Consider the following 14,278-nt stretch of genomic DNA (forward strand, 5'->3'; position numbering starts at 1 on the left):
CTCTGAGGCAGCCATATAAGTTATATGGCTCAGAGATTTCATGATGGGCTTAGACATGATTTCTGGTTTGTCCAAATATTATTATAATTTTTGTAATAATAGTGGTGCAGTAGCAAACTTGAACGAACCATAAGTCCATAAGGCAAGTAAACACAATAGAGCGCAAGTACTACCCAATACGAGACATCGTATAACGAGGAGAAGTTGTTGCCGCCTAGATTGCATCAGATGATAGCTTGAGAGATCATTTCACTAATGCCCTTAAGGCAAGAGCTTTTGATGGTCATGATGAAGGGTTGAGAATCAGATGTATGACAATAGATATGACAGCTTAGTCTTTTAGTATAAATGGGAGATTATTAGAGTGTATATTAAAAGTCTAACTTTTTGTAAACAATTATATTTGAAATAAAAGAATCACATTGGTCAATATCTATATTTATATGCTAAGTGTAGTTGTTCAATTGATTTATATTGTAGATAACATGATGTATGGTGTCACACATAGAAGATCATATTATCAGTTCTTTATAAATTATAAACAATTGCTCACGACTAAGATGGAAAGGAACAAACCGTTGGAATAGTCATAGTATAATTAAGTATTAGTTTATCTTGACTAATAAATTACACTAGTACACTCTGAGTGTATTGAGTAGAAATATTTAAGGTAAGTTCTTTTTATATTGACTTAATAAAATAACTAGACTTTAGTTATTATGGAAGTGTGTGCTCTTAATCATAATATAATAACAAGCACATATATTTAGGTTAGTTGGAGAGAATCTAGTATCCGGGAAGAATAAGAAGCAATCTAAGGTTCACAATAACAACTAGTGAGATTATCTGTATAGAGGTTCAAGTTGATTGTCACTTCATTCATCATAAAGTTTAAGATAAAATCATAGTCGCCCCTCATGGCAAGAGTCATGAGCAACTCAATCATGTTTTTACCAAAAGGAACTACGGCTAGTCACATGCAAGACATTCTTGTTAAGTTAGGCTCCATAGACATCTACTCGCAGGGAGAGTGTTGAAGACTAATGGTTAGAAGGAACAAGACCGGCAGTTTCAATGGCTAGCTAGCTAATCTAAGTCATTGGGTTTCAAGAGCCAGCTAGTAAATGCAAATCGTTGGATTCCGACAGTTTTAGTCCCATATCTAAAAGTTACAAACAGGAAACCTATTGGAGCCATATAAAATAAGGTTTTCATTCTCCCATTTGCTTGCAACAATAAAAAAATTGTCGTCTTCTCCTCCAGCAAGAGAAACAATCATTTGCTTTCTTTGGCACAAGGTTAAAGACAGATCTAGCCTCCTTTTGTAAAGCCCTCTTTCTAATGTTTCATTCCTAAATATAAGTGAATCCCTTTTTGAACAGTCACTGGTTCCTCTTTTGTTTGTTTTGCGAATAGTTCGTCTTTATATGCGGATAAAGATTCCCCCAATTAGTATGACAACCAGAAGCTGCTAATTAATTTGCCTCGTGCAGTTTGAATTTGAGGCTCATCTGAAAAACATCCCTCGAACCAACAACCAATACTCTCCAGATATCAGAGGATACTTACTGATCGTGGACATGTTTAGAGGTCATTATTACAGATGCTTAATTAAAACACATTTGATTAACTAACTAAAGTAGTAACTAACAATATATAATTTCATCAGGAATCAAGCTATGGAGAACCTTCTCCTCCTCCTCGGCTTCGCCATCATCTCCATACCAATTACCTCTCTGTTCTCGATGCTGGAAGTATCTTTCGAACCAACTTGCTTAAAGGGATTGAGCTTTCCGAGAGTTCGTGAAACCGAGGAGAAGAATGAGTTCTTGCTCTCCATTTTCAGGCCGCTCATCCCTTGTTGCTGAATCTGCGAAACGTATATCTTCATCCTCGCAAGCTCCAACCGCAGATTCTCATTCTCTCTGATCAGTGACATGTCGTCGGCCGTCAGCCCTTGGTCTCGTCCCCACGCCGGCATCCTTGCCTCCTCCCCACCCTGAAGCTGCAGTTGGTCGTAGTACAACGCGTGGAGCACAATTTGAAGGGGTAGTCGCCTGTTCTGAGATGCATGTAGTCGGGCTTCGTATGACAACTTCAGTGGATCCATCACGCTGCACACTTTCTCCCTCTCGATCTCATCCAGAGAAGGATGGGCCTGCATTTGTGTTAAGGACGAGTTCGATCGTTCTACTGAGGCACATATATGGTTGATTTGAAAGCCATGGAGTTGGGAATCTGAACCTTGAGATAGATGTCGACGGCGCGGTATAGGTCGTCGTCGAAGCGTCGCGCCGACTTGGGGAGAGCCCCGGCGATGCCAGCGAACTTGGATACCGACAGCTCCTTGTCCGTGGCTATCTCCCCCAGGAAGCTGTCCACCGTTCGCGCCGCCTTATGCACCGCCGGCGAGGAGCATACGCCTTTGAAACCAGAACCATAGAGAACGCCGCCCCCGGCGGAGGCGCTCGCCTCTCTCTCCGCGAAACTGGCCACGATCCTCCTAGCGCTGTCGAGATCCACGACGCGCTCGCCGGAGTAGTCCAGACTGATCGTGAGGAGGTTGGCTACGGCCGCCTGGTCGAGGGAGGCAGAGGCTCGCCGCTCGAGCTCCCGCCGGCATGCCTCAGAAGCACCGAGGAATACCGCCGCCCGGAGCAGGCGGTAGATGAAGCCGACCGGGAGGGGGGCGTCACGGTCCGGTGGGAGGATGGAGACGAGGGAATCAAGGAGGCAGCGCTGGCGGGCGCGGGCAGCGTCGCTGCCGGTGACGAACGGCCGGGCGGCGCCTTCGGAAAGCAGGAGGTTGGGTAGGGATTTCTCAGCGTACGTCACGATGGCGACGGCGAGGGACTTGGGAGCGGCTCCGCGGGATTTCATACCGGTGAGTATCTTCTTGAACGAGGTGGGAAAGAGCAACGCGAGCTCAGCGGCCCACCAGTCCGCCGGCGAGCGTGTTGGAAAGTTAGCCTCGTTGCACGCCTTCAAGCTGATAACATCCACGGAGCGCTGCACGATCCGAACGTGTTCGCCGGGGCGAAGGAGATCAGGGGCGTCGTCGCAGGAGCGCAGCAAGGCAACGGCGCCGGGCAGCGTCTTGAGCGCGATTTGGTTGATGAACTCCTCCGTCCTCTGCACCAAGTTGCCGCGGCAGTAGTCTTCCGTCATCTGCAAGTACTCGGCGGCGCACCGCACCGCCGCCACGCTGTTGACAGATATCTCGAAGCTGACCCCGTAGCAAAACATTGCAGCCTTCTCAAACGCCGCCGCGCCGCCAGGCACCTCGGACAGATCTATGCGGCGGCCGAGGTCTGCCCTCTTCGATTCAATCACCTTCCGCCGGATCAAACCGCTCTTCGCCACCAGCATGAACTGAATCCAATATTATCACACATGCCAAGCTCATCAATACACAAATTCTGGAAAAAAAAAAAAAGACAGAGAAATCGTCGCAAAATACCTTGTGGAGCTGAAAGTCAACCTTTCCGACCTGAACGACGATGTCGCTTGGAAGATCTTGGGAAAAGATCCTGGATTTCAATATGATTAACAGAAGTAAACGTGCAGGATTAATTGAAAATAGTAGTTAATACCATTGGCTCGTTCTTTCCATGAGTGCAGAGAGACGAGAACGGGGCGTGGAAGAAGACGCCATTGCCGTGGGAAATACAGAGCCGAGCTCGCCGATGATCGTCTCCACTGGTGTTTATTATTCATAGTTACTTTTTTTTATTTTTCCCATCATAATTCACAATATCACATGTTGCCCCTACGTCAAGATTTGTGCGGGAGATTTTTTATTTTTGCCAACAAAATGTAAACTTTTTTAAATATCGGGCAAAATGGGGGAAAAAACAGTTTTTGTGTGTTTAATAGATATGAATAAAGCTTAAGGTAGTTTTTGACTATATTTGATAAATTGGCATTTATTTTAACACAGTGATCTTTTTCATATCTGACAAGATATGTCAGATATTAATTACTCTCAAAATCTATTAAAACAACCCTACGTACCCACTGCTCCAAACTCCGTGGGGCACTTAGCTTCTTCCTTCGAATTTGGATTACGTCGCTTTGTAGCTTTCTGATCTTGTCGGATTTGCTATAATTGAATTGAGGGCGGGGGACAGGGGACCACTGGACCTGGCAGTCTGCCGTTCACTCGCTCACGCTAGATTTGGTAATTAATATCTATCAATGAAGTGACGAGCTGGGAGAATGTTCCTCCGCCAAGAAACCGAATCTCCTGGTAGGCGGCATGCCACGTCCTTGGCCAAGCTAGCAATGGATAACGCGGCGGGGCCCGAGTCAATCAGGGTGGTACCCACCCGCCTCAGCGTTCCACGTCACAATCGTATGTAAAGAGATATACAAACAAATTGGGGCCATGAATTTATGAGATAACAAAAAATGATAATTCAATTTCAAATCACTATCCAAACAATTTCACTTGGATGAATTTTGTCCCGATCAATTCAGTATTTGACATGCATAAGTTGTACCCGCACACGCTAAGTACCTATGCGTAAGAAAAAGCTTCTCCCATGCATTTATTCACATTTTCAATACATATGAATCAATATAAACCAACTAATAAATCTTGAAACTCTCAATATAGAACTAAAATTTCATTAACAATGGAGTTTCTCTCTTTTTCACTTCTTCTCTATTCACATATTTAACATCTATCACTCTCTAATCAACTCATCACCACATGGAGACTTGATTCTAAATCTAAACTCATAATGAGGATGATATCAAAGTTGATGCATATAATATCCTCTAATTTGGTAGTGAAGGGGAAAAAAAATAAAAACATCCAAAGTATAAGTCTTATGACAGATAATAGCCATCACAAATACGCAATGAGTTTGTGACATCATGAATATAATGACAATCCATGCGACACAAATCTCTCATCTCATTCAAAATTATTGACGAGATTTTCTTTTCTGATAGAGCCGAACCTGCATATATTAACATGCATTAAAGACTCGCTGGGAGTTGTCTTAGCGAGGCATCTTCGATGCTTAAGTTGCCAAAATACTAAAATGAAAGGAGAGAATGTCTCAACAATGAGAGATTGACGGAACTCTTTCCCCAAAGCATTTACTTGAATATTTATAAACATGAGAGAATAGAAAAATCAATGGAGATCATGGAAAAGTAGGGAGCAGAACATGAGAAAGTGATCCATATCTACTTGTAGCTTGTTAAGCTCGACTAGATGGGTGGGCTCGGTCAACAGTGACTTCGGTTCAGATCAGTGGCAACTCAGACTAACTCGGCAGCTCGGACTGGCTTGGCTAGATTGGGATGGGATCACATAAGCGTGTCCATGTAGAGTGGGACTAATATCAACGGAAACAACGTAATAACAATAATTGATAATTCAATGGCAATATAATTTTATGACAAAACTATTTCTTTTCCACCATAAATATTTTTAGTGGAATATTATGACAAAATTATTTGTCGCAAGCCTTTGTGACATATTGTGATGTTATTGTACAATTGCAAACAGTAGAAGTCTATCTTTGTAAATAGTACAACTATTATCACAATAGTTGAAGTTATTTTTATTTTTTTAATATAGGATATAATTTTATGATTGAATCACAGACATCACAACTTGCTTTGCCATTCACTATAAGATGATATAATTTTCAGATAAAAGTACTGCTCTTACCTCTTATAGTAACTTTATTAATTCCTATCACTTGTTTGAATCTAAGCTAAGCTTTCGTCGTGATTATGTCTAAGTGCCGGGGTTTTGAACACTAACAACTTATTCGAGAATTTGTTTCTTAATGATTTTCTCAATTAGTTATAAGGGTTCTAGTAGATAAGAATGCACCATATGGTCCATTTTCAAATTTTTTTAAGAATGAAAGCCAATAATTGTGAAAGCATTTGCAAAGAGAATATTTCAATAGATTAGAAGATAACTTCTACTGTGTAGGTAAAAAACAAATAATTTAAACTATTTTTGGCATTATAATATAGAGAACTTTATAATGTCTGTAGATATTATTATTGGATTATGAAGGCTTAGTCAGACAGGGGAAGAATAGATGGCAAGCCTAAATTGGATTTCTTGTAAACAAAAAAATTGTAGCAGGAGTGCTCTGTGTATTTAATTAATTATGTTTAGAGTATATATAAAATGGGAATAAAATGAATACAACACTAACATAAGATATAACTATAAGATCAAAAGATTTTAGATACTCTGACTCGTGCTTCTTCCGGTGGTTAGTCCAATGAAGAATGATCTTATTTTGATATTAATTGTAAAACTAAAAGATTTTAGATACTTCCACAATAACATGATATTATCCACTTTGGACCTAAGCACTCATGGATTTGTTCTTGGGCTATATCCAAAAGACTTTATGTCAATGTAGATATCTTTATCTTATAAATTCATAATCTTTTTCATGTATTTCTAATATAGGATTTGTTGGACCCCGTGGTTATTTTGATGTGACCAACTAAGTTAGGTTAGGTCCTGCTTGTTATTTGATCTATGTGTCTAAGTGTGCAGGAGCTTAGAAGCACAGGAAGTCGAGCGGAAGACGCAGCTAGCGAGAAGGATGACGCGGAGAGAGCGCTGATGAGCTCGGTGTGTCTGAGGGACGAGGTGACCGCGGAAGAGTACACCGGTAGACGAGAAGAACGTACGCGACGTTCGAGGGATGAGAACCCAGGAAGGAAGCTGCTCGAGGAGAAGACCAGAAGTTGGGTTCGGGTGAGCCCTATTCCGGATAGCAGAGATCACCCAAGCAAACGGAGCCGGAGCAGAAGAGACCCGGACCTAGCCGAGTTGAAATGGAGCAGAAGGCCCGGACGAAAAGTCAACCTAGTCGACTTCATAGTCCGGGTGCCCGGAACCATTTCGAGCGCCCAGGATGCCTTCTTATCTTGATCGCGGTCAAACCACGATCTACTCGTTGGGGGATAAAATTTTATCCCCCCAGGGCGCTTGGAATCCTTCAGGACGCCCCGACCAAGGCTATAAATATAGCCTTGGTCCAGATCTAATTAGTCAATTAAGAAAATAACTTTGTATTCCTTTCTTGCAATAGTTTCGAGCTTCTACTGTGTAAAAGGCTTCTCCGCCTTCAGAGAAGGAGATTCTTCAGAGCTTTTTCTATTGCCTTGGATTAACAACCTTCTTGATTGTAACCAAGTAAATAGCTGAGTCTTTCTTTTTTCTTTATGTTAGTTTACTTTTATTACTATTGCATATTTTGGAGTTGAAAGAATCGTGGAGGGTGTACTTTTATTTTTAGTAGGCAATTCACCCCTCTCTTGTCGGCCCCAGCTGCGCCAACAATTGGTATCAGAGTCCGACAGCCTCAGAAGGACTAACCGCCGACTGAAACACAAAGATCAGGACGATGGCCAGCACGAACATTCATCCCCCGAATTTCGATGGAGACTTCGTTACTTGGAAGCGAAAAATGGAGGTATTTTTTAAAACTGAATTTCATATTCTTTTAATAATGAAGTATGGATATGCAGCGGCAAAAGATAAAGAAGAGTGCAACTGGACGAAGAAGGAGCAGGCCGATTGCGTGGCCAACGGAAAGACCGAATTTCACTTGCTCAGTGTGCTGCCGCCCCATGAGGTAAGTCGGATCGGAAGCTACGACTCCACCAAAGACCTCTGGGATAAATTCCTGGAGCTCCACAAGGTCACCTCAGAAGCAAAGCTAGCAAGGCGCTATGTCCTCCGGACACAACTAACAAATCTTCGGATGAATAACGGTGAGAAAGTTGCGCAACTCCAAGGAAGGATCAAGGAGCTGATAACACAACTGACCAATCTCGGTGAAACGGTAACAAATCGAGATTCCATTCGGTATGCACTTAACGCCTTCTTTAGAACTCCGGAATGGGCCTCCTTAGTAGATGCGTATACATCTCTAAGGACCTTGAGGTAAGTACTTTAGAAAACTTATTCTCTGTTGGTTGCTACTCGGAAAACCTAATGGTTCCACTGTACAAAAATTTTATACAAAGGTCTGAACCTTTTCCTAGCTACCATGTGTTCTTTTAAATTAATCTCGGATCGCCTGCGGAACTCAACACGTTTGATCCTAAGTTTAATTTATTTGTTCTTTTAGGTTTAGACTTGGATCTCCTGCGGAACTTAACACATTCGATCCAAATCACCTAGGTTATTAATTCCATTAAATATTAATTTCCAAAATTGGCTTCCAGGACTGCATGACGAGGCACATGGCCTTCTTGGATATGGGAACAACCACCACCGCCTAGACAAAGCCTTTTAAGGAAAGCTAATATTTAATTTCCTTAAATAACTTTAGGTCAACCAAAAGGAACAATCAAATCACAAGGAAAAGAAAAACAAAAGAACACAACATCGAAAACTAATTCGAAATACTAGAATTGCATGCCTCTTGTATTTGGTATTTTTACAAAGAAATAAAACTAGTATGATGCGGAAATTAAATACTAGTGTACCTTTTCTTTTGCAAGCAAAAAAAAACCTCTAGGTCTTCTACTGTATTCCTCTTCTAACCTCGAACGTTGTGTGGGCAACGATCTTCCGAGATGAGAAACCACCAAAGCACCTTCTTCTCCTCCTTGCAAGGTTCGGCCACAACAAGAGCACCTCCAAGGATGAAGAGATTCAACCACCACCAATGCTCCAAGGGATGCTAGAAAAGAGACTTCTTTTCTCTCCTTCTTAGATCTGGCCACCAAAGCTATCTCCACCAAGAGAAGGTTTCGACCACACAAAGGAGAGGAGAGGAAAAGGAGAGGCCGACCACACCCAAGGAGAAAAGAGAGGAAAAATAGAATAGAGTCGTTCACCCATGAAGGCACCTCTACCCCCTCTTTTATAATCCTTGGTCTTGGCAAATAAGGAAATTTTAATAAAAACTTCCTTAATTCTTTTGCCATGAAAAGGAAAATTTAATTAATTAAAAATCAATTTTCTTTTCTCAATTCATATGGCCGGCCACCACAAGCTATAAACAAGGAGAATTTTAATTAATTAAAACTTCCTAATTTGTCTCCAGAAATTTATAAAAATTTCTCCAATAATTTTAATCCCTTCATGGTTAGTAAAAAGAAAATTTTATAAATTGAAATCTTTCTTTTAAACATGTGGATAAAAAGAAAATTATTTCTAAAAATTAAAATCTCTTTTAATCTACAAATAAGGAAAGATATCAAATCTTTTCTTAATCTCTTGTAGAAACTTATAAAAGAGAATATTTAATTTTTAAACTCTCTTTTAAATCATGAACATGGTTAAAAAGGAAAGTTTTCTTAAAATTTAAAATCCACCTTTTAATCAACAAATAAGGAAAGATTTCAAATTTTAAACTCTCTTTTAAACATGTAGATGATTTACAAATAAGGAAAGTTTTAACCAAAAATTAAAACCATCCTTTTAATCTACAAATAAGGAAAGAGATTAATCTCTTCTCTTAATCTTTTGTAGAAAGCTATAAAAGGAAATTTTTAATTTTTAAACTCTCTTTTAAAACCATGATATCCAAAATAATTTTAATAAAAATCCTTTTTAATATTCTAGTGGTCGGCCACCTAAGCTTGGGACCCAAGCTTTGGCCGGCCACCAACTTGGCTCATCCACTTGGTCTTGGCTAGCCCTAACTTGGGTTCCAAGCTAGCTTGGCCGGCCCCATTGGATGGGTAAAAAGGTGGGTATGTGGTGGGTATAAATCTCTATATACAAAAGGCTACGATAGGGACTGAGAGGAGGAATTGGTTTTGGTCTCCCGATGAAATTAAGCTTCCCGTGTTCGCCCCGAACACACAACTTAATTTCAGCAATAATAATTCATTCTACTAAAGAACTATTATTGAACTACCGCACCAACCCCAAATTATATTTTGGGCTCCTTCTTATTATGAGTGTGTCAGTCTCCCTGTGTTTAAGATGTCGAATGTCCACTAATTAAATGAATTACGACAACTCACTTAATTAATATCTTAGTCCAAGAGTAGTACCACTCAACCTCATCGTTATGTCGGACTAAGTCCACCTGCAGGGTTTAACATAACAATCTTTATGAGCTTCTCTTAGGGACATTATCAACCTAGATTACTAGGACACAGTTTTTTTCTATAATCAACAACACACACTATAAGTGATATCATTTTTCAACTTATCGGGCTTATTGATTTATCGAACTAAATCTCACCGATTGATAAATTAAAGAAATAAATATCAAATATATGTGCTTGTTATTATATTAGGATTAAAAGCACGCACTTCCATAATAATTGAGGTCTTTGTCCCTTTATAAAGTCAGTATAAAAGAGACGACCTCTAATGGTCCTACTCAATACACTCTAAGTGTATTAGTGTAATTATATAGTTAAGACAAACTAATACCTAATTACATTACGATCTTCCAATGGTTTGTTCCTTTCCATCTTGATCGTGAGCTACTGTTTATCATTTATAAGGTACTGATAACATGATCTTCTGTGTGTGACACCACACACCATGTTATCTACAATATAAATTAATTGAACAACTACATTTGTCATAAATGTAGATATTTAACCAATGTGATTCTTATTTCTAGATAAATGTTTATACCAAAAGCTTAGGCTTTTAGTATACATCCTAACATTCTCTACATTTGAACTTCACGAGTCTCGAATCACAGAGCCTAAGCAAATGGAGAAGATGAACCTCAATATTGCCCTACAAGCCGAAAAGGACGATCCCGATTCTGAAGCATCAATCGATGAAACTGAAGCGGTGCTACTGGTAAGTTAAATAAATTTGTTAATACTAATAAATTTAAATCGCAGTCAAGGAAGCATCAACGCAACAGAAGGACGGTCCGATGCTACAACTGCAATGAGGAAGGGCACATCAAGGATGATTGCCCCAAGTTGAAGAAAAAACACAAGGAGAAGCCTCAGAGACTGACGTCCTCTACACACAAGAGTCTGAAGGCTACATGGAACGACTCTTCATCCTCCGAGTCAGAAGTCGAAGCCTTCTCAGGAATAGCACTGATGGCCAACCATCTCTTTGAAGATAACTATGACTCAGAGATGAGCATAGATGAAGGGGAAGGATCCTCAGAAGAAGAAGAAAGCTGCGACAAAGGGGGAGCGTCACCAAGTAAGGTATGTAAGGTACGTGATCTTACCCCTACTCAATCCTTTAATTTTATCAAATGCTTACGAAGGATCTAGCAATCTTAGAAAAAGAAAATACTAAATTGAAATTGAACTTAGCAAAAGCATACCCACTAGAAATGTATGATAATTTAAAATTAGAAAATAAAAAATTAAAAATTGAAATTGAGAATTTAAAAGATAATCATGCATGTTTGAATAAATTTCCAAAATCAAAACTAAGGATTGATAGAAAATTAAACTGGTATATTAGAAAACATCAGGGATAACTTAGGAAAGTTCCTAGAAACTATATACCCCCTAAGTTTCTGATTAATCAAGTAGGAAGGAATCTTTACTGGATTCCAAAATCATTGCTAGATTAAATTTAAAAGTAAAGACTTTCAGAGAAGAAAATTAAACAGTAAATTTTCTTATGAAGCTTTGACTAGAAAGTGATTGTTGCTCCAATAACCAAGAAGGCCTAGTGCCTCGCCACTGCCTGGAAGCCAAATATAGAAATGAAATATTTAATTAAACTTTCTTGAAAAGAAGAATTAAATAATGCTTGTAAAAGTTCTTCAAAATTTTTTTAGCTTAGAAAAATATTTCTAGCATAAAATTTTCACTTAGAAAAATTTTCAGAAGATATTTTTGTTTAAGTTAATTTTTTTTTTTTGAGAAGTTCTCTTGCAAAATTCTTTTAAAATTTTTTTAAGGTTAGATTTTTTTAGAATTCTTGCAAAATCACCTCTTAAATTCGATATTTTAATGTTTAACTTCGAAATTTTTTAAACCCCATTGTTTTTACTATGATCAAAGGGGGAGAGAGGTACAAGTTAAGGGGGAGTTAGATTTTAAAGTTTTTTTTGGTATTGCAACTCATTATTGCAATCTTTTATGCTTAAACTATTAGTGAGTAATTTTTTTAAAATTACTATTTGTCAGTTAGTAATTTTTTACTATTTATTTTTATACCCTAACTTGAACTTGAGTTGATGCATATCAAAAAGGGGAAGATTGTTGGACTCCGTGGTTGTTTTGATGTGATCAACCAAGTTAGGTTAGGTCCTGCTTGTTACTTGATCCTTGTGTTTAAGTGTGCAGGAGCTTAGGAGCGCAAGAAGTCGAGCGGAAGACGCGGCTAGCGAGAAGACGATACGGAGAGAGAGCTGACAAGCTCGGTGCGTCTGAGGGACGAGGTGACCGCGGAAGAGTACACCGGTGGACTAGAAGAACGTACGCGGCGTTTGAGGGACGAGAAACCGGGAAGGAAGGTTGCTCAAGGAGAAGACCGGAAGTTGGGTTCGGGTGAGCCCTATTCAGGATAACGGAGATCACACAAGCAAACGGAGCCGGAGTAGAAGAGACCCGGACCAAGCTGAGCTGAAATGGAGCAGAAGGCCTGGATAAAAAGTCAACCTGGTTGACTTTACAGTCCGGGCGCCCGGAACCATTCCGAGCTCCCAGGATGCCTTCTTATCTTGATCGCGGTCAAACCGCGATCTACTCGTTGGGGGCTAAAATTTTATCCCCCCAGGACGCCTGGAATCCTTCAGGGCGCCCCGACCAAGGCTATAAATATAGCCTTGGTCCAGATCTAATTAGTCAGTTAAGAAAACAACTTTGTATTCCTTTCTTGCAATAGTTTCGAGCTTCTAATGTGTAAAAGGTTTCTCCACCTTCAGAGAAGGAGATTTTTCAGAGTTTTTTCTACTGCCTTGAATTAACAACCTTCTTGGTTGTATCCAAGTAAATAGTTGAGTCTTTTTTTCTTTATGTTAGTTTACTTTTATTACTATTGCATATTTTGGAGTTGAAAGAATCGTGGAGGGTGAACTTTTATTTTTGGTAGACAATTCACCCCCCCCCCCCCCTCTTGCCGGCCCCAGCTGTGCCAGCAGGATTTTGATTGTATTCTCAACAATAGCATGATTCAAAAGTTCCACTCTATTTCAAGGCTCATGACGTGTATGATGCATTACACTCGAATATATTTTACTAAACCGCTCGTTCACAAAATGTAATAGGGTAAAGCTTTGCAAACAAGGATAACATCTTAATCTAAACTTTGAGATTTCACAAGATTGATCATAAACAAGGATTTCACTCAAATAAATCCTCCTCTCTTCTTAAAGATGCAAGTGAAAACCTAGGGAAGAGATAAATTATTAAGAGCTTTAAAATTTAAGTATTCCAATCCTTCTATAAGCTCTTGGATCTTTTATGTACTTGTTTTATTTGAGCACATGAGATTAAGAGATGTTTTCATGATTTCTAAGTGATCAAAGCTTACCATCTGCTTATATACAAACCCCTTTAATAGAACACTTTTGGTTGCCTTGGTCAAAGTGGAAATAACTTTTAATTGATTGGATGTTCAAATGTGACTATTGGATGGAGAAATAAAGAGCAGTAGAAAAGATATCTTTATTAACTTTTTAATGAAAGTTTAAATGACCAACTTAATTTAGATAATTTAAGTAAGTAAAATGAGTATAGATGTGTCTTTATCGTAGAATCCAAACTTCAGAAGTAGAGAAGACTTTAAATGAGATGTAAAATGAAAATTTCATTGAATCGGATAATATTCTGATAAAGGTATGAAAGTGCCTAGGTAAACAAGGTATTGAATGACTTACAAAATTATTCAACATGATATTAAAGACAAAATAATTGATCAATGAAGAGTAAGTACTCTAGTTCGCTTATATAAGAATAAGGGAGACATACAAAATTATACAAACTATTGGAGTATTAAACTAATGAGTCATACTATAAAACTTTGGGAAAGAGTAATAGAAAAAAAATTAATAAATGAAATTAATTTAGGTTCATGCTAGAGGTCGACAATAGAAGCTATACATATTCTCAGACAACTAATTGGAAAATATCAAGAGCAAAAGCAAGATTTATGCTTGGTAATCATTGACTTAGAAAAAATTTATGATAAAGTCCTAAGAGAAATTATATAGATAATTCTAAAAATAGATGTTAGCATAATATATATTAAACTAATTAAGGATATGTATGAAAATGTAACAATCAGAGAGAAGAATTTAGGAAAATTAATTAAAAAAATTTCCAATAAAGATAGAGTTATATTAAGGATCAACTTTAAGTCCTGATCTTT

At 38.8% G+C, this 14,278-nt stretch overlaps 1 protein-coding gene across 1 annotated transcript; it reads right to left on the bottom strand.

Annotated features, from left to right (window-relative positions):
• Nucleotides 1-1,591: 1,591 nt before the first annotated feature.
• Nucleotides 1,592-3,580, bottom strand: LOC121999739 (root phototropism protein 2-like; the record flags this gene model as incomplete). Its single annotated transcript, XM_042554379.1, has 3 exons — nt 1,592-2,158; nt 2,245-3,372; nt 3,461-3,580. Coding segments are annotated over 3 exons (1,734 nt in total), but the record flags the coding sequence as incomplete, so codon positions are not given.
• Between the last annotated feature and the right edge of the window lie 10,698 nt (nt 3,581-14,278).

This window comes from Zingiber officinale, chromosome 7A (assembly GCF_018446385.1).
Source record: "Zingiber officinale cultivar Zhangliang chromosome 7A, Zo_v1.1, whole genome shotgun sequence".
Taxonomy (NCBI): Eukaryota; Viridiplantae; Streptophyta; class Magnoliopsida; order Zingiberales; family Zingiberaceae; genus Zingiber; species Zingiber officinale.